This window comes from Seriola dumerili, unplaced genomic scaffold (genome assembly GCF_002260705.1).
Source record: "Seriola dumerili isolate Sdu_G_001 unplaced genomic scaffold, Sdu_1.0 BDQW01001191.1, whole genome shotgun sequence".
NCBI classification, from domain to species: Eukaryota; Metazoa; Chordata; class Actinopteri; order Carangiformes; family Carangidae; genus Seriola; species Seriola dumerili.
Window position 1 is genome coordinate 393,757 of NW_019175446.1, and position 22,100 is coordinate 415,856.

Genomic DNA, 22,100 nt, shown 5'->3' on the forward strand with positions numbered 1-22,100 from the left:
CGAACAGCTGCATTAAGCGTATTTATTTAAATCTAACAGAGTAATCTCACCTCTTCGCTTATCCAACAACCACTTATTCAACCTCTAAACGCGCATAAAAAAACAGTGTGCTCGTCTATTTCTGACACCGCTCTCCGCTGCGATCCCTCCTCGCTGCGCTCTCTTGCCTACAGGCTTGTTTACAGTCGCCTCTTCCCGGCATTAGCGTCACATGACGTCGTACGGACTCCGAGGCCGCCCGGCCAATCACAGCGCGGCACCGGCCTGCGGTGTGTGCACGCCTATATAAAAAAGCCCGTACATACCCGCCTGAACACACCTCAACAAGCACCCGAGACCAACACATCAGCTCACAGGGATTCACAGTCACAACTTTTCCTTCACTGGGCTGAGAAGAGAAGCAGCGAGCTGACACTGGACAAGACTTTTAGCTGCCGACTCTGAACTGAAGACAGCTCTTGTTGGACCTTGGACTTTTCACTCTTTATTATTTTTGGAGTGATTTGTTTTTAAAATTCCACTTTGACTCTGGGGCACAGTTAAGAGAGACGACGAGTGCCTGAATTGATGCATGCTCTGTGCTGACACTGACATTTGTTGATAACCCAGAGACTGTGTTTCTATAAGAAGCTGGTAAGCTCACTTTTTCCTACGACTTTATGTCTACAAAGATGGAACAGCCTTTTTATCATGACGACTCTTTTCTGTCGGCTTACGGCCATTCAGATGCAGCAATGCACGACTACAAACTGCTAAAGCAGAATATGAATTTGAACTTGACAGAGCCCTATCGCAACCTGAAATCCCAGCTGAGAGCCGAGACAGACCCGTACCAAGGGGGGCAGCAAGACGTGGGGTCCCTGAAGCTCGCATCCCCAGAGCTAGAGAGGCTCATCATCCAAAACAGTAACGGTGTGATCACCACCCCCACCCCCGGTCAGTACTTCTACAACCGGGGCATCACCGATGAGCAGGAGGGGTTCGCAGAGGGGTTTGTAAAAGCCCTGGACGAGCTGCACAAGATGAACCAGATGCCCCCTCCTAACGTGTCCATCGGTGCCGGTGGAGTTACGACGTGTTCAGCGGCGGCCTCTAGTGTCTTCGGCTCCGCCTTGCAGCCGGAGCCTCCTATCTACACAACACTGAACGCCTACTGCCCGAACACGAGCCTCTCTTCCGCATCCAGCTACCCCACAGCCACTATCAGCTACCTGCCGCCACACCAGCAGAGCCACCCGCAGACCTCGACGCACGGCACGCACCCGTTCCAGCACTCTCTCCCTGCCTCCGGACTCCATCCGCAGCGGCTCGTCGCTCTGAAAGAGGAGCCTCAAACGGTGCCCGACCTCCTGAGCAGTGACGGCTCGCCTCCGATGTCTCCCATCGACTTGGAGACCCAGGAGAGGATCAAGGCGGAGCGCAAGAGGCTGAGGAACCGACTAGCGGCCACCAAATGCCGGAGGCGCAAGCTGGAGCGCATCGCCCGGCTGGAGGAGAAGGTGAAAGTTTTGAAGAACGACAACGCGGGGCTCTCCAACACAGCGTCGGTGCTCCGGGACCAGGTCGCCCAGCTCAAACAGAAGGTCCTGACACATGTGAGCAGCGGCTGTCAGCTGATGCTTACAAGCAAGATGGAGGCGTTTTAAACAACAGAGACTATTAACTGACTGAAAAGTAATAACACTGGAGTCATGTTCTGCATGCGCAGCACTGGAATACCGGCTGATGCATTGTCAGCACTGGCAGCATCACAGGGCCGGGGGCTATGTGTAGACAACTCTATAGGCTATTTAGGGTGAAATGACTGATTGAAATGGTACTTCCGGATGCTGGACACCGCTCAAAGGACCATTCAAACCCAGAAACCAGGGCAGCATCCAGACTGAGAAAACACAATGTCGGCCACTGGCCCATAAGTCGGGTTTACTAATGGTAGACTAGAAAATGGGAATGATTATTTGTACTTTTGCAACTGATATTGTCATGCAACATGCTACATTTATTCCTTGTGTAAATTATTTTTGTTTGTCCGGTTGATCCAGACAAACTTATGATGTCCAATGTTTACAATGTCTTTTTTATTTGTTATGTGTATTTAAGTAAAGTGTCTTCACATGAAACGGAAATTATGATCTCGAGTGTTTGTTTTATAAATGTGTGTCACTTAAGACAGAACACACACACACACACACACACACACACACACACACACACACACACACACGCACAAACAGCAGGAAGGAGTGGGGAGGACGAACAAGCTTTCTTTCCTATCATACTGTAACCATAACAGTCGCTGTGGCTCCCGGTGAGGAACCCTTACACAGGCACATTTTGGTTTCAGTGTTTTTACGCACAGAGCGTAGCACGCGGACGTAGATCCTTTCCTAATTACGCACGGGCTTGTCCATATATGGGCATGTTGGTGAACACAGCGTCACAGGGGAGGATTTCTGGGAACCCCCGCCCAGGTAATGTAAACTGGTTTCATCTCAATCCCTCCTTCTGTCGTATCGATAAGGCCTGCGAGCTTCACGAGGGTGGCGGAATTTCCTTTTTTCTTATTGTGCAACTTTAGACCAACCCGTCACACTCACACACACATACATACACACATACATACACACACGCGAACGGAGCAAAGTTCAACCGTGTCATCGGGTAGATGGATAAAAGTTCGTATTTACTAGAAGACAACAGGAAGTAGTGGAAAACACATTTTTACATCATCTTAACACGACTTGCAATATTTAAGACTCGTCACAAAACCGCAGTGGCATCCTTCAACCTGTCGGTGCCACTCACGAGTCAGTCATTAGGACATATTTGAGGTGTCGGTATAATAGAGATCGTGCACACGAGGGGAAGTGACAGTGGCTTCAGGAATGTCGGGGGCGTCTCGAGATGCCATGCCGCTTGGCAGAGCAGTAGGCGAGAGTGGGTGTGCGGAGCGCGCAGGAGCATCTGTGTGCGGAGAGATGGAGATGTGCGCGCTGCCAAGGACAACATTCTGGTGGGACGCATCACTGGCCAAATATGTGCTGCACCAGGGAGGGGAGGAGAGGGGGGGTTCAAAAGATGGATATAGGTGGGGGAAAGTCCCGCGTTGAATTATGTCAATGAGTCATTAAGCATTCGTGCGATTAGCCAGGGGTCACGCACAGAACAGTGATTATAATGATAATATGAGGTGAGGAGGTGCAGCAGGGACACTGTAGCTGCTCACTGTGCTGACACAGGGGAATATTTGGAGCTTCCATGGTAAAAAAAAATAAATAATAAAACAAGTGAAACTTAAAAAGAAAACAAGTGTGTTGAAAACAGTTTCTGCTTTCGTGACAGAGCGAGAAGTTGTTCACAGGCCGGTCTCAGGAAAACTGGAGGGGGGTTTCTGTCCTGTAAAAACAGTCTCTGACGTACAAGTAAACAAGACAGCCGGTCTGGACTGAGAGAGAGAGAGAGAGAGAGAGAGAAAAACTCTCAGTACTCACGAAAACCACTTCAAAAGCCTGAGTGAGTGAGGGCTGCGGTTTGAGCAGCACTCTCACCTCAAGCTGTTTTGGAGAGGAAGGTTTTTTAAACCTCTTTTCATCTGACACGTATTTAAATAGTTTAATTTCCATCAATAACAACTCCCCTATTTCTGCCATGAAGGTGGAAACAAAACCGGCTGCGCCCACACAATTTCTCCCTTTCTGTTATTTTTTTCTTATTTTTTATCTAGAAACCTATATTTCAGGGGATGTACATTTTTTGAGCTCATTGTCTGTTTTTGCTTCTTTCAACAGTTTCAAATAACCTTTATGATAAGGATCAGTCTGGCTTCAAACAGTTATCACAGATGTCAGAGACTCTGCTGTGGCCCTCAATGTTTTAATTTCTATAAATTATTAATGAATATTAATGAATTTTTGAGGTCTCACAACCAGCAACATCTCCTCTGCCCTCACAAGTATCACAAAGCTATTTTGTATTCTGCTATTCTCGAGTCCGGCTCCTACTCAAAGGAATATTTTAAAACATCACTGCAGTGTTCAAGTCTTCATTTACGCACACAGCAGGCCTACATATTATAATGCACTCACACACTCCAGAAAACTAGCCATACTGGTTCTCCACACGCCTCGGCCCACAACCCACACTGAGTGTCTGTGGGAACATCTGTGATGTGAACAGTGACGTATGAAAAGCCCTGGGTGGGTTTGATTTTCCTCTCCAAGAGCCCCCTTCCCCTCCCACAAACACACACACACACACAGGCCTGGCTCTCTCACTCATTCTCTCCCTCTCTCCGGTCTTCTGTTATCTTCTTGAGAACCATGAATATTCCTCCCACCTTGCCGCGGCCATCTGAGGTTCTTACAGAAGCCGGATCACAAGTTGCATCAGTAGTTTCAGGAGGCTAATAGAGAGCTTGCTTTGGGAGGGAGGGAGGGGGTGTTTCTTTTTCTTCATGAGACCTAGTTTGAGGGGAGTTTGCTGCAGTGATGAATGTGAAATTATCAACATTTTGTTATGTATATTCAGGTTATGTAATATGTGTTTTCACTTCACAATATCACAGATGCTGGAAGCTTATAATGAAGTGGATGTTTTAACATTTTCCTATGACGATAATATCTTTTTCCTAACACATTAGACTTAATAATGACTAATTCATCATCTGTCCCATTAATTTAATACAGTTACATACTCATCACAGTGCTGCCAGTAACAGTATAATGTATCAGGGCCTCATGAGACGAAGCTGTAACACACTGAACATTGTGACTGATTATATAGGGAACTTAGTGATGGTGTTCAAACGGCATTTGTTGAAATAAAGTCCCATTATAATGTTTCCTGGTGTAGAAACAGTACAGCAGAGCAGTAGGTCACAGACACCAGTCAGAGTAACAGTGTGCAGTCTGAGGGAGTTCTGTAGGCGCACGTCGCCATCTAGTGGAATAAAACTAAAACAGCACCAATTACAGCTGTCCTATTGTAAAGACTCTATTTGCTATGATCATGATAGATATGCGATTGATTATTGCTTTTAAAAGATCATTTTTAAAAGAGATTTTTATCTAAAAAATATGTATTATTTCTTGCCTCACTTTTATTTTCAGCGATACATTTGATAATTTCCATAAAGAACACCATCTGAGAGCTTTTGTACAATGCATAGTTAATTAAATAGGCCACATTATTTAGGTTCAGCTTTAAGAAGAAATAAACAAATTCTAAATTACGGTTTATTCTTCACAAATCTTTCTTTTTGTTTACAGAAGGCCAATTTACAAGCTCTTTCCCAGCCCTTACTACCACACAGACATTCACTTTACCGGTATTTGGTGAGTACAGTTACATGGGGTGGTGGGGGGGCATCTCTTGGCCCAGGGGACATCTTACGGGAATGTTTGGAAACGTCTAGTTATTAAAATAAGACTCACCGTGCAGACAGATTTAGATGTATTGTGTATATGGTAATGTGTGTTAAGACCTTGCAGTTTCTGTATTGTATGATGAAGTCCTTCATTTTTTTCCATCCCAGTGCAAACCTTGGACCTGACATTGGTCTGCAGGACAATTGTTATGTATTTTTCAGATGTAACCCTGTATTTGGACGAACAACTGATGCATGATTGTGTTTTATGTAACTGCAGTTATATATGGAGTGATTAAAGTTCAAAATATTTCTCCTATTGCTTGAATAATAAGCATCACATTCCTCTTCAACAAGCAACAATGTGGATGTTGAGCAGATTTTAGGTTTGCGCAGGGATCGGATAATGTATTTAACCAGATCTCATTATCAGCCTTAAAGCGGAGAGAGTGCATTCATTATTTACATTTATAACTGCAAACCTGCCTGCAGCACAGCTTCTAGGATTACAACACAGACTGTCTTTATTTCAGTAAGGGACTGTATGAAAAGTCTTAGCTAGTGAGGGAGGTGGTCAGAAAACATGTAGTTATACTGTATATTCTTACCTTGCTGAAAAGAGGGTGGTCTGACTTTTCTGGGAGAGCAGGGGGAGTGTTGTCAATTTTTCTGCAGATTAATTGTAAAAAGAAAAACAAGATGAAAAGAATTAAGATTATTATTTCATTAACTTATCAAAGTTAATGTTACGGTTCACGTCAGGGCACACCATCCTTAAGTCTTTATGCTTTGCCCTGTTTATTAATGGTGACTTGAGTTGTACAGATATTGATATATTATTTTTTGCATGCAGCTTAACGACCTGTTAAAACATAACGGCACACAGATAATGAATGGATGATGGATCCTGTGGAGGGTCTTTCTTTTTTTTTTAAAGTTAAATGTGCCAAAGTTTGAGTGAGCCTTCTTAGTATTCATGTTGGGAAAGTTACTTTTGAAATGTGACAGGTTACACAGATTACTAATGACCCTGTAAAAAAAAATGTAATACTGTATTGTAACTGTTTTAATTACTTAGTTTCTGCTCAGCCAAAAGTCATATTCTACAGATCAGCTTTTTAAAAGAACAGAAATCTAGCTCCTCTTACTAGTTATTAGTTATATCAGTAGATTACATTCTCAGACCAGGTTTTCTTGAATCCTGTCCTCAATCAACCAAAGAGCAGATACTTGGTGGCATGATTCAGCTTTATATATATATATATATATATATATATTTCCATTGTACTTGCAGAGGTCAAGATGTGGTGGTGGCCCAAACAGTTTAAAGGCGACTTCCCCTGAGAGCCAGACCACTCCACCACCATCACTGTACAACTGGTTCCACTAACGTCACCAACAGCCACTACGTATACAACCCCTCTGTTTCTGCAACGAACATGAGGTTCAACCTGCCTTCCCACCTCAGCTATTTTAAGACAGTCCCTAAAGTCCCGTGTTATATTTTCCATAGTGAATTGTGAGTACAGTATTGTATCGACTGCATTGTCCCATTGGCCATACAGAAGACTGTTTCCTCCTTGATGTGAGGGTAATCCACAGACGGAGGGTGGCAATGAAACTCGACAAAAGACGCTCCAGTAGTCGCCATTTAGATGTTTGTGTGAGAATAAGTGAGTGGGTGAAAGGGAGAGGGAGAGAAAAACAGAGTGTTTTGGACTTTGAAGGTCAAATTTCGGTCTTGCTGCAACAAATTACAAAGTTATCCTCATCTCATTTCCCAAGGCCTTGTAAAAACTCTGAAACGATGCTGAAACAAATTAAAAAGACCCTAACCCTCGTCTCATCTGTGTGTATTTGTGTGTGTGTGTGTGTGCGTGTGTGTGTGTGCGCGTGTGTGTGTGCACGCAGAATGACACTCATTTGTGAACCCCTCTGTCCAGCTCTGTCATTTGCCGAGATGATGACTTTCACAGAGGACACGTTATTAGCTAACATCATCAAGTACCAGTTCACTACAGAAATAGCTGCAGTAGGTTCAAACGACTACACACAGACACACACACAGACACACACACACACACACTGCCTCATTGCCTGTCCTTTCAACAGAAAAATGTCAAGTGGTGTGTGGCATTATCAACATGATGCACAGCTTGTGTTCACTGGATTTTCACCTGCAGAGGGCACAAACTGTTCCAGTGAGAAACCCAACACTAAAGATAATTTATGCATTAAGTCCATGTATTAGTCACTTTTAATGAGGTTATTTTAAAGACAGATATGCCACATTGTGATCTGTATACCGTTGGCTAATTTACACATTATTCATGTGTCCTGATTTATCGGGAGGGTCTAATTGCTGGATTCAGATGATGAGTCTGGCTGTCAGTTCAGTTGCTGCAAAGCTGAATCACTGGAAAGACTTAAATCCTCCCAGACCCAACAGGCATTCATTTTGAATGTGGCCCGTATAATAAAATCAGACTTAAAATAAATTGTCCTGATACTTATTTAAATATAAGAACATTTGAATTCCGCCCTTAAAGCGAAGGTTGGGAACGGGTGAGACTGAGTGACAGCTGTCTGAACAGGAGGGTAAACACACTTGTCATGATGTATCAGTAAATTGTGGGCTGACAGTGGTGAGAAGATACTGCCTGCCCCCGTAATCAGAGGTGGAGGCCATGTTTGGAGGCACCGACACTGCAGTTAAATGTTTGCAAGCCTGTCGACATGCAATGCTTGGCCTGAGGTGATGTATCGTGTTGCCTGATTTGATTTAATGAGTTGTGAACGAGAAAGTAAATTAAAAAAAAAAAAAAATCTTGTTAGGCTGAAATGATTTCCTTAGTTCATGAAGAATGGACATGTGGAGACACATTTGGTAGAGAGTTAAATATAAGTGCTGTAGCAGAGGTGGTGTGGCATAACAGCAGAAAGAACACAGAGGAAGTGGAGCTATCTGCAGCGTGTTGCGTCTATTTCCAGAGCTTTGAGGTTTCTGATGCATGGTGTAGCTCTGCTCAGTAGGGGTTTCAGTATTTGAAGAAAACATTGTACAGTAGCATTTTGGAACAAGCTAGTCCTTTGCAAAATTCATCCTGCCTGATAAATAAAAAAAAAAATCAGAAATCTTCTTTATGTTACAAAAGTTTGAGCTCATATCCAAACTTTTCTAACTACAACAATTAAATTCTTCCAGTGTATCAAGCCAGGTGTGAGCTGTGCACAGGGACAGAAGGCCTACGCCTCCTCTTACCAGAAAGTACATGAAAAGATCAACTAATGAACTCAACTCAACTCAACTCAGAAACTGTGAAGTAATTAAAAATCATATCCACATATTTATGGTGAGGAGGAAAACAAACAAACAACCAGGTAGGATCATAAACTGGACTGATGCTGGTCTAAGGTAAATTTACAATAATCAGCAAAGCTGCCCATCAATTATTACGACTTGTTGCATTTAAGTGCATGAAAAGTAGTTACAAAGCAGGCAGCGAAGTTTAAATAGTTAATTAAAAGTAAAAGAGAAAAGGTTGAAAATTAAAATCATTAGCCAAATATAATGGATAAATGGTTTTAGAGGGTTAGATAAAAGTAATAGCGGCTAAAAGTAGCCTAAGGGATACACAATTGAATTTGTTACCTAAAAATAATGAATTTTAAGCTAGAAATGAATATAAGTAAGTTGGTAAACTAACTTTATGTATGGATAAATAGATGAAATAGATATAAAGGTAAAGGACAAGCAATTGAAATTAGCAGTTAGCTTTCAAATAATGGACACACTAGTTAGCTAAAAGTAATGGACAGGTGTTTTAACTAGTTAGCTAAAATAAACAGTTGAAATAGTTCAAAGTGGCAAATGAAAAATAAAAACACTGAAAGAGCTAATTAAAAGGAAATGGATAAATGGTTAATAAACAGTTATAAACAGTTAAACTTCATACAGCCCGCTGGCCCATTAATGGGCCCATTAGAAGGTTCTGAATATGTTCTGATGCTTAAAGGTTTGTCAGTATAGACAGGCTGTACCTCCTTAGATCGGTAAGAGTGGCTAGAATTCAAATATTCACTTCATTTTTCGCAAAGCATAAGCACATATATATGATTTATTAATATCCACCAGCATCATGTACCAGTGGGGCGTGGTGACTTGCCTACCTTTTAGACGTGTAGAACTACAATTCCCGCTCCATTCCTCCATTATTTACATTCCTTTAGTCCAGTAAGGGTCCACGAATCACGAAAAACAAAAGGGTTTCTTCATAAAAGTATTCCAGGTTTTGAATATCGTTGCCAGAAGTCCAAATCAGACGACGGAGCGATTTGTATCCGCTGATCTTCCCTCACTTCTCCTCTCTTTCCCTCCAACCGGCTCCTTCTGCGGCTGTTAGCGGGTCTGCTGTTGTTTGTTAGCTTTCTTGCTACAAAATGGAGGCCTCCATGTAAAAGTTTGGAGCAGATTTCACTTCCGGAGGGTCCGAGGGAAGACAGCGAGCGTAACTGGAGGTAAGACGTAATGACTGATCTTTTCCGTCGGAAAAAGCCTGTTTTTTTCCCCCGATTTTTTTAAATGACGGTCGTTTGTAGATTGACGTCTCTCCTGACCAATCAGAGCGAACAAAAGGGGGGGGGCACTTCTGATTGAAGGCCAATAGGCTGAGGTGTGAAAACAGCAGAGAGCCTGCAGGCTGAGACACAAGGATCAGCTCTGTTTTACATGGTTTCAAAAGGTTTCTTATCATCAAGATGCTTCAGTATGTTTTCTATTATTTAATATTAAAGAGTTAAAGCACATTTCTCCCAGTTTTCCTTTTAGAGAGGTTTACGGGCAGCAGTGAAAAAATTAACTATAAAGACCTATCAAACTAAACTATTATAGAGGCCCTCAAGCTTCACAGATTAGTTTTTTAACAAGATGTAGAAGTATTTTGGAGCCTTTCATTATTCTTGTATGAAGTATATCCAATTGGTAGTTATGAAATATGACTTTTTCACAGGCAAGGATTGAAAAATACAAAAAATAAGTATGAGCTGATGTAATTTAGGTTGGGTTGTGGTCACATCCAAAACAATTCCTCAACATTTCCAGAAACTAAAATATGTTACATTTCAAATTAAGTCTCATAAATGCATTTTGACCTTACAGTTCTTCTGTTATAAGCTTATCACATGTACATATGCAAATGCTAAAAAAAACGGTTAAAACATTAAGCTTGTGCCACTGCAGGTAGCAGCGTGAATGAAAACTTGACCAACTAAACATAAACAAATTGATTGTATGAACAATATTTTATATAATTAAGTGTTAAATCATATCCAGTTTATAATCCATTTAAATGAGGAACTACTTGACAGGGCTGTGAATATTGTCTGAAGAACTGTGACGGACTCGGGATGACATTTAGAAATGTTGTCTTTATTGAGAATGTAAAGAAAAGCACAGGAACACCCATTTCAGCAAGCTGACCATTAACCAGACAAATCAGTTTCCCTTTTTTTTTCTTTTTTTTTTTACAAAACATTTACATGTAACAGTGCCTCACTCTAGAAATACATGACGTGATTATTATAAAAGAAACATCCACAGTACATTGATGTTGTGTGATCAAACTACCAGAGCAACCTTATCTAGCCTGAATACAGCCTCTGTGGATTTAACTCTAGTGAGCAGATTTTGTTTCTGAATATTAAAACTCCCCTCAGGTATTAAGCATAAATCTCCATTGTCATTATCGCGCCAGATCCCTCACGTTCAGGCCAGTAGTCCCTGTCAGATAAATCTAAGTTACATTCATTATTATCATGACTCTGCGTGACTTTCTCCACCATCATACACCTTAATGACATGTAGACTGCACGGTACGGCATCACAACAGTAAGATCTGCACGTGACAAATGACTAACGCAGGGATTAAAGTCACCTAGATGATTGAAAAGAAGAAGCAGGGTGGTGAAGTACTGGTGCAGGTACGTTATGTTTGTAGTACTGTCGCGGACGGTCCTCTGGTTAATGACGACATGATCTGACTCATGCAGCTAAATCTGTAGCACTTTACATTTCCCATGTACAAGACTTCACACACCTCGTATCTTAATGTTGAGTGATGTGTTTTACTGAGCTATTCAAAACAAATAAGATATCTGACCTGGTAAAAAAAAAAAAAAGAAATCACCTTGTTAGCTAGCAATAAAACATTTGTGCAACCATTATGCAATATCAATATTAGGAAGGAAGTCTTGTTATTGAAGTGAGAGCCCTTGCAGAATTGAGGATTTTGCCCTTAAATACTTTTCTTTATAGTAACTATTCTTTTTGAAATCCTGGCTGTTTCGGGTTTTCAATCAAATAATTGATCAGGAAGTGTTTCAAGCTTGTCTGTCTATCTTATGCCAGATATAGTACTACTTAAAACCATACAGATTATATCTGAAATGTAATGATGATGATAATGAGAGCTTAGGTTTGTGTGGTAAGGTTAATTAGAGGAGCAAGGTTACAACTCCATTTCAAGAGATAGATTTTGTATATTAGGATCTAGACAATTAACTCTAAATTCATTGTCATCTATCACTCCTCTCTACAAGCCGCTGCCGCTCCCCTCCCCGTCGTCTACCATGACCGAGCGTTTACGCAGCACGGAGTTCCCCTTCCTGCTGCTCCTGGCCTGCAGTGGCAGCTTGGTCTGGCAAGGGGCCCGGTACTGGGGCAGACCCGTCTTGGTGGTGTCCAGCTCCTCCGGGTCGTCCTGTTGGGCCCTGAGGGCGGCGATCACGTCCTTGTCGGATGGGCTCAGGGTCAGGCAGCCGCAGGGGCGACTGCCGTCCCCCTCCACCCCGATCTCTCCGGCCTCTCCCACATCCTCAGGCTCATCCTCCACCGTCATGAAAGCATCGCCCCACAGGCTCTCGCAGAGATCCCTGCCGTGCTGGTACATCTGCACGCACACACACACACACACACACACACAAAATATCTTTAGGCAGATGAAGAGATATTCTCTGTTTGAAAACACCTTGTCTGACATTATGGGAACTAACCTGTGGTGAAACAAGTTCTCAGTTTCTTTACTTATGTGGAGGCAGTGAATACAAACTCAAGTGAAATACATGTACCTGAACCTGCAGTCAGTTACTTCACACCAGTGCTAATAACAACGGCTAGAAAAGGGTCTCAGGTTGGTAAAGGCTGATCAAATATACAGTTTCCTATTTTGTACAAAAGCACAATGTTTGCCACATTCATAACGTGCGGCCTTTCTTTGCTCTTGAACATCTATTGAAATAAGTGATTTTGGCCTTTCAGGGCAGCACCGGCCTTGAAAAACACCCTCTCCTGCAGCTGCTCCGGCAAGCGGCTTTTGTCCGCCTCCCCCCCCCCCCCCGCCCCTCGCTCGCCTCACCCCGTCTCCGCTAACCTTGAGAGCAAATTAGAAGATATGACCTTGAAAAGCTCACTCTGTGGTATCTGAAAGATTTCATCACTGCACCGTCTTTACGGTGCAACGACGATTCTGTCAAGCTTCACAGAGCAGACGGACAGATCTAAACTAATCGGGAAGGTCACTTCCAGCACCTTTTGTGTCGCTATCTGACAGGAAATTCATTACGACGCCCCGTCTTTATAAAGTTATACTTTGAGGAAAAACTCCAATTACTGCTGACATTAGCTTTATGGCTTCTGGAGCATGAAAAATTATACTCCTCTCTAATAAGACACATGTGCGGATTAGGAGGGATACTGCATTACAGTGCAAAAAAAAAAAACAAATCACAATTCAACATTTAAGCTGTTTAACTGTACATGGCGTAGGCCTACGTGCTTAGAAATAGCTGAGAATGCTAATTAGTGGAGTTTCAGTGACACACTGTGTTTTTCTGTGTCTAAGCTCCCAGTCTCTCTCCAGTGACTGCCTCATAACCAGTCATTAAGATGTGCTGCCAAGTCACCAGCTCTGTCTCCTACTATAGCTCATTTTGTCCCCTACCTAACTTCCACTTTCTCTCCCCGCTGCATTTTTCCCCCCCTCCTCTCTTGTGTATTGCTGCACTTGCTGTTTGTATATCTCTCTCACTCCCCCCCCCCCCCACCTCGACGTCTGCTTCCTTTCATCCTCCTGTCTGCTGGGGGATTAAGACTGAGTCACACAGGGTGTGCGCAGAAGAAAAAGCTGTAATATATTTACCGTGTTCGAAGGACACAAAAGGATGACTGCTATTCCTCTTCACTACATATGCTCTCTGTCTGACGCTTAGGTCTTATCGCAACGACCCCATAATACACACACACACACACACAAACATTTGTGCCCTTCCCCCGGTGGACATGGTTTGCTGCCAAAGCTAATTCAGTACAAGCACAAGTGGCTTTAGACGACATGGTGTGATCGAATAAGTGAGATACAGAAATTTCCCGGGGCAGTCGCCTGTCCTTCCCATCCTTATCTCATTTAATCCGCCCTCCTCTGTCCGAGTAACACGACACTACACCTGGTGTGAAAAGGGAGGCAGAGAAGAGAAAAGGAAGGATCAATTCTTTCTTATGGCGCTTATCTGTTGCAACGATTCTCTTGGCCGGGGGGTGAAGATCAGAATTAGGAAAATGGTTTTTATGTGACAAGATGAAAATGATCCTGATTTGAGAATATTATAGATATATTTACGTTTGAATACAGCAATCACAACGATCTTCTACTCTACTACAACGATCTACTGAGGTTAGGACAGCGTTCACCGGATTTTATGATCATCTTAAACAAGCTGCAATTGTGTATAAATGGGCTGAAATCTTTAGCAGGTATCTATACAAGGACAAACATGTGAGTACAAGGGTAGAGGACAAGAGATAAAAGGGGGATAAAGGGGAAACAACTTTGTGTTTAAGGAGAGCTGGAAATATATGAAGTGCTTCTGTCACTGCAGCTGTAGAAAAGTTACATGTATGTTTTTAAAATACTGGGGAACAGTCGTTTCCTTTTAGGATCCAATGTCACGTCGTCTAACGATCAAAACTGATTTCATTCAGTCATTTCGCAAACTCACTTTATTAACTTAACAACTTACTGCATAAACAATGCTGTGGCAAGCTGTTTATAAATTCAACTAATGACAATTAAAGGTCATTTTTTCTATTTTTTTAAAATCATTTTTTTAGTAAAAGCATGCATGAGGAGTTTCAGCCGAGGTAATGACCTTTATTTTGGAGCGGTAGTGCGCTATGGTCAGGATATTTTAAATGTTTTTACGCAGGCTGTTAAATAAAGTGGTCTGTTGTTTACCCCATCTCATAGAAACTACACTGTGGTTGCAGGGTATGTGGGCTGTAACACAATCGTCTTTAGTTCACCCCCCTTTTCTTTTCAGGGTAATTACAAAGTAGGTGTTGGGTATGTGGATTGAGATATGTAGCTTAGCATATGTAAAAGTGTAATTTACTTCTAAATGAAAAGTAAATGCTAATTTGTTAACCATTTCTTTCCCTTTAACTACTGGTAGTTACTGCAGCCTCGTGTGACCAATCTTCATCTTCCTCTGGTCATTAAATTACTAACATCTGATCCACAAATGCCGCTCTATGCGTGTTTTTGGCGTCGGCGTCCGGCACAGACACGGCTGCTCTTTGCAGATGTAACCTCATTCCCACAAAAGCAGGAGCAGAGACGGTGTTGAATGCTGAGATAAATCAGACCTTGGCTGGCAAATAATGTTACCAATGAGTATAAAGGGAGAGTGAGACAGAGTGCCAGAGGGATTTTTGCATGCGGCGGATGTGTGTGTGTGTGTGTGTGTGTGCCTTTAAATGTATTAGCTTGTTTCTATGCAAATCAATATCTACTGCAGTCAGCATTTACAAATCCAGTCTGCATCATTGTATATTTATTCCACACACACACACACACACACACACACACACACACACACACACACACACACACACACTTGTTTCTGTCTATCAGCTGAACTTTTCAGGAGCTGGCAGAAACACAGCTGAGGATCCTGAAAAGGTTGCATGATGAGGATTTTTTAGTTTTTTTTAAATGGTTGTGAAACTTTGTATTAAATCTCTTGGAAGTATTAGATAGCCGCTGCCTGTGTATGTTTGTAGTTTTTGCTTTCCTGTCTCAGCCCTGAGGTGGACTTAAGCGCTGTGAAATCTCCCATCTCTGCTGGCTGAAAGGAAAACAAAATGAAGCTTTATTGCTGTGACCTCCAAAAATGTTGTGAGAGGCCGGCACTTGTTTGTCGTCTGTGTGCTGTGACTCATTCCTTTGTATTCAGGAGCTGCTTAAAACACTCTGTTTGGGAGCTACTTAAATTTATTGGAGCCTATTTTGTGCCATTAGTGGCGTCCTACATGAAAATGGGCCAGAATAAGCACACAAATACACAAGCACAGAGACACACACACACACACACACACACACATCAGCACTTTGATATTGTCTCGTTTCATTTTCTCTCTTACTGCAAATCTGTCATTTCTAGTAATCACCTAATATCCACCAGACAGCTTTAATAGGTCTGGTGTCTGGGGTTGTGTGTGTTCATTTGTTGGTGTGTGTCTTGCTCTGCCTAGGTGTGTGTGTGTGTGTGTGTGTGTGTGTGTGAGAGAGAGAGAGAGAGAGAGAGAGGGGAAAGGAGAGGAAGGGGGAATCAGACAGACAGACAGACAGACAGACAGACAGACAGACGGCGTCGTGGCGTGTGGTGTGTGACAGTTAGTTTGCTGTTGGCCTCAGCTGCACATCAGCCCCTCGGTCACTCTGTCTCTTTTTAAATCACCCAGCTGGCCCCTGCCCACCGAAGCAGGACCAAACCTTTTCATGCTTCAGCCCCTGCACCGTTAACCCCTTCGCTTACCGGCCGCCGACACGCAGACTCTACCGCTGCACACTCAGTGTCTCGACCTCAAATGACGAGCTGTGACGTCGGTCAAAGGGATTCAAAACCCCTGACACCTGACGCCATCGTAGCTAAGGTGTGACTGTGCGCTGTTCACATAACGCACCGCTTTCACATTGTTGCTAATGCTAAAGCAGCTGAAAATGAAATGTGAACCTCATACTGGCTGTAGAGGAGAAGTCAGAGGTACAAACGAGTTGACCAAAAAAAACCCCACAAGGTCCCGAGGTTATGTAAACATCCAATCACAGACGAGCCAGATCACAGCCTACCTGCTGGTACTGGACACAGGCTCCAGTGCAGTTCTGTCCTCTGGGGTCTCTGGCCCAGTTACGAGCACACGTCAAGTCCATCCTGCAGGCGACAAACCTGAAGAAAAGTAATGTAATACTCATTTAATTTAATAAATACACAGGAAGTTACAACCAGCAGCTGTTAGCTTAGCATAAAAACAATGGGAAATGGCTAATCTGGCTGCAGGAACAGTAACATCCTGGAAACTTGTTGTCAGACAAAATGACTCATTCTTCAATGACTCATTCTTACACTTTTAAACAGATGAGACGCAACATGTTAGTCAGTGAGCTGGTTGGATGTTTTTGTTGCCTGTGGACAAATTCGCGCCAGGTTAGCTGTTTCCCCCTGGTTCCACTCTGTATGCTAAGCTAACTAGCTGCTAACAGTATTTACCGTTTATGTATTTATTTGTGTATTTTGTACCCAAAATGTGGAGCTATTCATTGGAATATACACACCCCGTTGTAAAACCTTATATTTAATTACATTTCAGCATATTTGGTCATTTAAATATATTTTCATGACAGCGACCAGCGCTAGTACGAACACGCTGTCTCAGGGATGTGAAGACCGCTATGTCCATATGTGTCGTACAGCCATCTCTAGCAATCTTTTTAACAACACAGACATAAAATGAATCAGTTTCTCATTGGTGGGAACTCCCCGGGCGTCTACGAACCCTTGCACGCGAGAAACGGTAACATATATAAGAAAAGACTGTGATACATGCAGCCCCGATCTTATCTGTGTCATACAGTTTTGTGCTGTGTATTGGACACTCGATCTCAGTATGAAGAGCGCTGTGTGCTGCTGCTGCTACAAAGGCTGGTAATCTGTCTCTTGACAGTCTTATAGGTGAAGGGGGACAGATACCGATTTTGATTTAGGCTTGCTTGGCAATGTGTCTGGCAGCCTCACCAATCACGACAGAAGCTGTGGCAGAGCGGCACAGCCTGGATGTACGAGCGGCGATGGGGGTGAGGCCATCGAGCGGCATCGGGGGAGCAGCGGTAAAAACATGACACACGCTTCAGGAAACCTTCACACCTGAGGAGAGAGAGGGCAGCAGTTAGCACTATAACATAACATGATGTTTAGTGACATTTTCATTTAAACCTCTATTGACCCCCGGAGGGCCGTCTCCTCATAGTCAACATGGCTGCTCATAAAAGTGACAATGAGGTAACACAGAAGTTCATACTGGCATTGTCTTTAGTGTGTCTGTCCAGCTTGTGTAACTTTACTGTCTCTTCCTGTTTTGTGTTTGTCTTCCGGTAGTCCTTTTGTCTTGTCTCTGTTTTTCTTCCAACTTCCCCATAATTTTACCACGAAGGTGAGTTTTCCCGGCGCACAGGGTTCTTTAATTAAGACTTATCTGGTTGAATAATGGTAAGTGTCTTCATCGGACCCATTGACCCACTGGCATATTGCATTGCTCGTACCACAAACCCACATAAGATCTCAAGATCATTTTCTATTTTGGGTTAAAGCTTCGTTAAAACTTATTTCTTCACCTTAGCCGTTGACTAGCACTTTGTTCCACATTTATCCACTGCTCAGGAGTTCTTTTAAATGTCTTGTTTTATTTATTATTTTATCTCATTTAACATTAATGTTTTTCATCATTTTTCATTTTTCATTTTATGTTCATTTAATGTATTTTCATGTGAAGCACTTGGTGGATGTAATTTCTTTGTTGTAAAGCACTTTGTGCTACATTTCTTGTATGAAAGGTTCTGTACAAATTTTGTTATTATTATTATTATTATTAGTGGAACAAACATGTACAGACTAGCCTGTGCAACATTATCATACAATTGAGAGGAAAAGTCCCAGGACTGAACCAACTTAAACCAGAAATAACAGATTCTTTGGCCACTTGGGGGCAGTAAAAACGACACTGACAGACAGTATTTTCAGCAATCAGCTTCCTGTTTACACACTTAGCATATACAGAGCAACATTAGCACCATAAGTAATTTTTTCTGCCCACCCTAACCGTAATTCACTCTAGTTTTAGCTTTGATTTTGGTCGCTACCAACTTGGCAACTATCTGGACCTTTAGCAGCTAAATGCTCCACCGTGTTCTCCATTTAATCACTAACTTGGTTTATCTGGAGGTTGTTTCTAGGCAGGTAGGGTGGTGGGTTTTAGGAGTTTCTACACTAATGCTACAAGAGCGATCAGAGTGAAATGAAACGAGAAATCTACGAGCGTAAAACCAAAACAATGAGCTAAAAGGGCTCTGTATAACTGAGGGGAGTTAGGGAGGTGTCACTGTGAACGACCCCTTTTCACTGTACACGCAATTGACATATATGAAATATATGTACATAAAATGAGAGCAAAGTTATATATATTGACATACTGTATATGTCTACCTCATGCAAATATATATGCTTATGTAGGCTATGTATATGTATAGACATATGTTATAAATATAAATATGTATCCATCCCAAAGTCTGTCAGTATATGTTGATGTTATATACAGTAGAGACTTTAACTGCCATAAAAATATTTTAAATGGTTTTGTTTGCACACATTATTTATGTGATTTATTTTATGATATATTTTCTTTTATTTGTATTGGCTACATCCAGGACGTAGGAACTAAGTTTGCACCTGTGTTTCAAGGGGGCACTTTATATTTGTAACATTTTCCCTCACTAAACACAAGAAGTTGAAAGAATATTAGTTTTTGTACTCCGTTAAAGTTTAAGTAGTTAAAAAAAAAAGTGGAGCATTTAGCCGTTTTTAAGATTTACTTTTGGTCCATTCATTCCCTCTTGGTCACGTGCAGCCAGCCAGGTATGTTTATTTACTTTTCTACGTGTCGTCGTGTATGTTTGTATTTTACGTTTCTGTAGTTTGTTGTGACATGAGTGTGTGTGTTTATTTAGTACAATATCACGTGTCAAATTAGTTCGACGGTGATGATGGCGCCGTCTGAAGTAAAGAAGACGGATAAATCCATCAGTAACAACCGATCGTGGTGTCGTCTATTTCCTGGAGTGACAGAGACCAATTCCCCAGAATGTGAAGACAGACATGTTTAAAATTTATGAGAAATTAATAACAAAAACGTATATAATCATATACATTCTTCTCTTTTTTTTTTTAGATGTATGTTGTTTTAATAAACTTGCATATATAAATTAAATATATAGGCTACTGTATTGTTAACAGAGGCCTATATGGCCGCAACATGTTATCATATAAAAATTCATCATATAAATGTATAATGCAAATGTTACTTTGAATATTTCATATATGTTACAAACTTATAGCTTCATATATCCAGAGGATGTATATATATATGATAAAAAATATATTCTCTTATAGGGACATATAAGTTATATATTAAATTTCTGGGTTGCAATATGTGATCTTTATTTTTTTAAATATAAAAATATATAAAACTATTTATCATAGCTGCATTAAGGTGAAATCCAAAGTCAGATATCTACTGTGTGAGACTTACTCGGAGCTCAGAGGCCCACATTTGTCCCAGGGTTCATTCTTATTGCTGGCAGAGGGAACATGGGAGATGTCCTGGATGCCTTCTTCTGTGCAGCAGCTATCTGTGGAGACAGGAAACCCTTTCAGCCAGCTGTCAGTCAGGAGACACAGTTTTGATATTTTCATCACGACTTGTCATCACACCACTGAACACGCTGTGTTCCGGGATAAACACACGGTCACTCACTGTCAGCGTACAGGGCGCAGTCCCTCAGGTGTGGCTCCGGGCTGGGCGTGGCCTTGTGCTTGCCGTCTTGAAGACACATCCCCTCCGAGCGGGCTCCACCAATCAGCGCAGCCGCAATATATGCGCAAACCAATAGGAGAGGTCGAGAGGTGACATCCATCTCTACAGCCACAAACAGGTCTGGGAAAAGAGTTCAGCACATTGGACAGCGGCAGACACAGCACCAGACAAGGTAACACACACACACACACACACACACACACACACACACACACACACACACACACACACACACACACACACAACCTAATACAATATAATATAATAAATATAAATTACCCCCCTTAAAAGAAATAACTCAACACCTTACACAAAATCAAACACCTCAGATTTAAAAGCCACACTCAAAGTTGCCTTCGCGCCTCCCAGTTACAGTCATGATGCAGTGAGTTACACAGATTGAGAGAGAGAGAGACATCCAGAGCAGGCTGTTGAGCTCCGGGCGCGCGCGCGCTGCGTGTGGTGACCTAGTAGACAGGGTGAGCCTAATTAGGTGAGACTGAGACACCGTGCTGAGATGGATGACATGCGTAGTTGTGTAATCTGACAAGCGGCTGGCCGATGTGTAGCCTACATAACACGAATTAAAACAAATCTGTTGGACATGCGGCCGCGTGGCCTCGGGCAGCTCCGATGAGGCGGTGATCTTATACAATAAGAGATTTAGGTAAAACTTTAGCGCATTGGTTTATTCTCACTTCCAGTTTTAACGATAACCACAAACTCGCTAATCTATAATCAGTGAAACAGACGAGTTTCAGTCATTTATGCAGTTTTTTTCAGCAATTTTCCACCAATAAAACTATTAAATTTGAAAATAAAATAAATACCAACACCAGTTTTAGGCTGTAGGCTGTAAAAAAACATATTAAAAGTGAGGATCCGACATTAATCTGAATAATCTACAACATATTAAAAACATAAAATGCAACTTCAACAGGTACAAATCACGCAGTTGTTAAAATCAACCTCCCCCAAAAATCTGAGGAGTGACTTCACAGTGACCTGTAGGCACTTCACGCTGATCCTCGTGCTACAGTGTTGTTAATGGAGCAGCTTCACATTAACCTGGAATTTTGTCGATGTCACATTCTAGTCAGATTTACTCACGACGACCTGTCGAATCAGGTGCCGCTTCGTCTGCGTGCAGAAACAGTTCGGATTGTCACTCCGCACGCGCGTGTGTGTGTGCGTGCGTGTGTGTGTGCGTGCGTGTGTGTGTGTGTGTGTGTGTTACCTGTCGGCGGGGCTCTCTAGTGAAAGATGCTCCGTCCGGATGAGTTTCCTCTGTTGTGTTTCCCTGCGTCTCCCCCGGTGTGCTGCTGCTGTGGATCCAGCGGCTGTGGCGGCGGTGCTGCTCGGAGCTCCGGTCTCCTCCTCTCTCTCTCTCTCTCTCTCTCTCTCTCTCTCTCTCTCTCTCTCTCTCTCTCTCTCTCTCTCTCTCTCTGTGCTGGCTGTGATCTCTGCTGCCCGGGGGCCGCTGCTCGCCACTTTGTCACCGGTTTATATGAAGGACATTTCAGTCCTTTCCACCAGGCAACTCACCCCTCCTCTCTGCCCCATGCTGGGAAGTCCTCCCTCCCTCCCTCCCTCTCTCTCTCTCTCTCTCTCTCTCTCTCTCTCTCTCTCTCTCTTGCACGCACACACACAGAGAAGACCGGGCTCCCTCCTTGTTAATCTCCCAATGAGATGTTTACCAAATCCTCCTTGTTGACAGCCTTCCCTCCATCCGTCCAAGTAATGCTGTTGGTGGAAACA

General features: G+C 42.5%; 2 protein-coding genes across 3 annotated transcripts; one reads left to right on the forward strand and one right to left on the reverse strand.

Annotated features, from left to right (window-relative positions):
- The first annotated feature begins 324 nt into the window (after positions 1-324).
- Positions 325-2,120, forward strand: LOC111238108 (transcription factor jun-B-like). The gene has a single exon (XM_022767509.1). It carries the CDS (start codon positions 660-662, stop codon positions 1,644-1,646), a length of 987 nt encoding a protein of 328 aa, XP_022623230.1. The 5' UTR covers positions 325-659; the 3' UTR covers positions 1,647-2,120.
- An 8,652-nt stretch (positions 2,121-10,772) lies between these two features.
- LOC111238041 (riboflavin-binding protein-like) lies at positions 10,773-21,585 on the reverse strand. Of its 2 annotated transcripts, none has more exons than XM_022767420.1 (6): positions 21,580-21,585; positions 20,283-20,462; positions 20,058-20,157; positions 17,492-17,620; positions 16,549-16,645; positions 10,773-12,312 (listed from the first exon to the last, which is right to left on the reverse strand). In XM_022767420.1, the coding sequence occupies exons 2-6, from the start codon at positions 20,440-20,442 to the stop codon at positions 11,956-11,958; spliced, it is 843 nt and encodes a 280-aa protein (XP_022623141.1). In that variant the 5' UTR covers positions 20,443-20,462; positions 21,580-21,585; the 3' UTR covers positions 10,773-11,955. The 2 variants fall into 2 exon arrangements, with proteins under 2 accessions (XP_022623141.1, XP_022623142.1); XM_022767421.1 differs by lacking the exon at positions 21,580-21,585 and adding an exon at positions 21,453-21,465.
- Between the last annotated feature and the right edge of the window lie 515 nt (positions 21,586-22,100).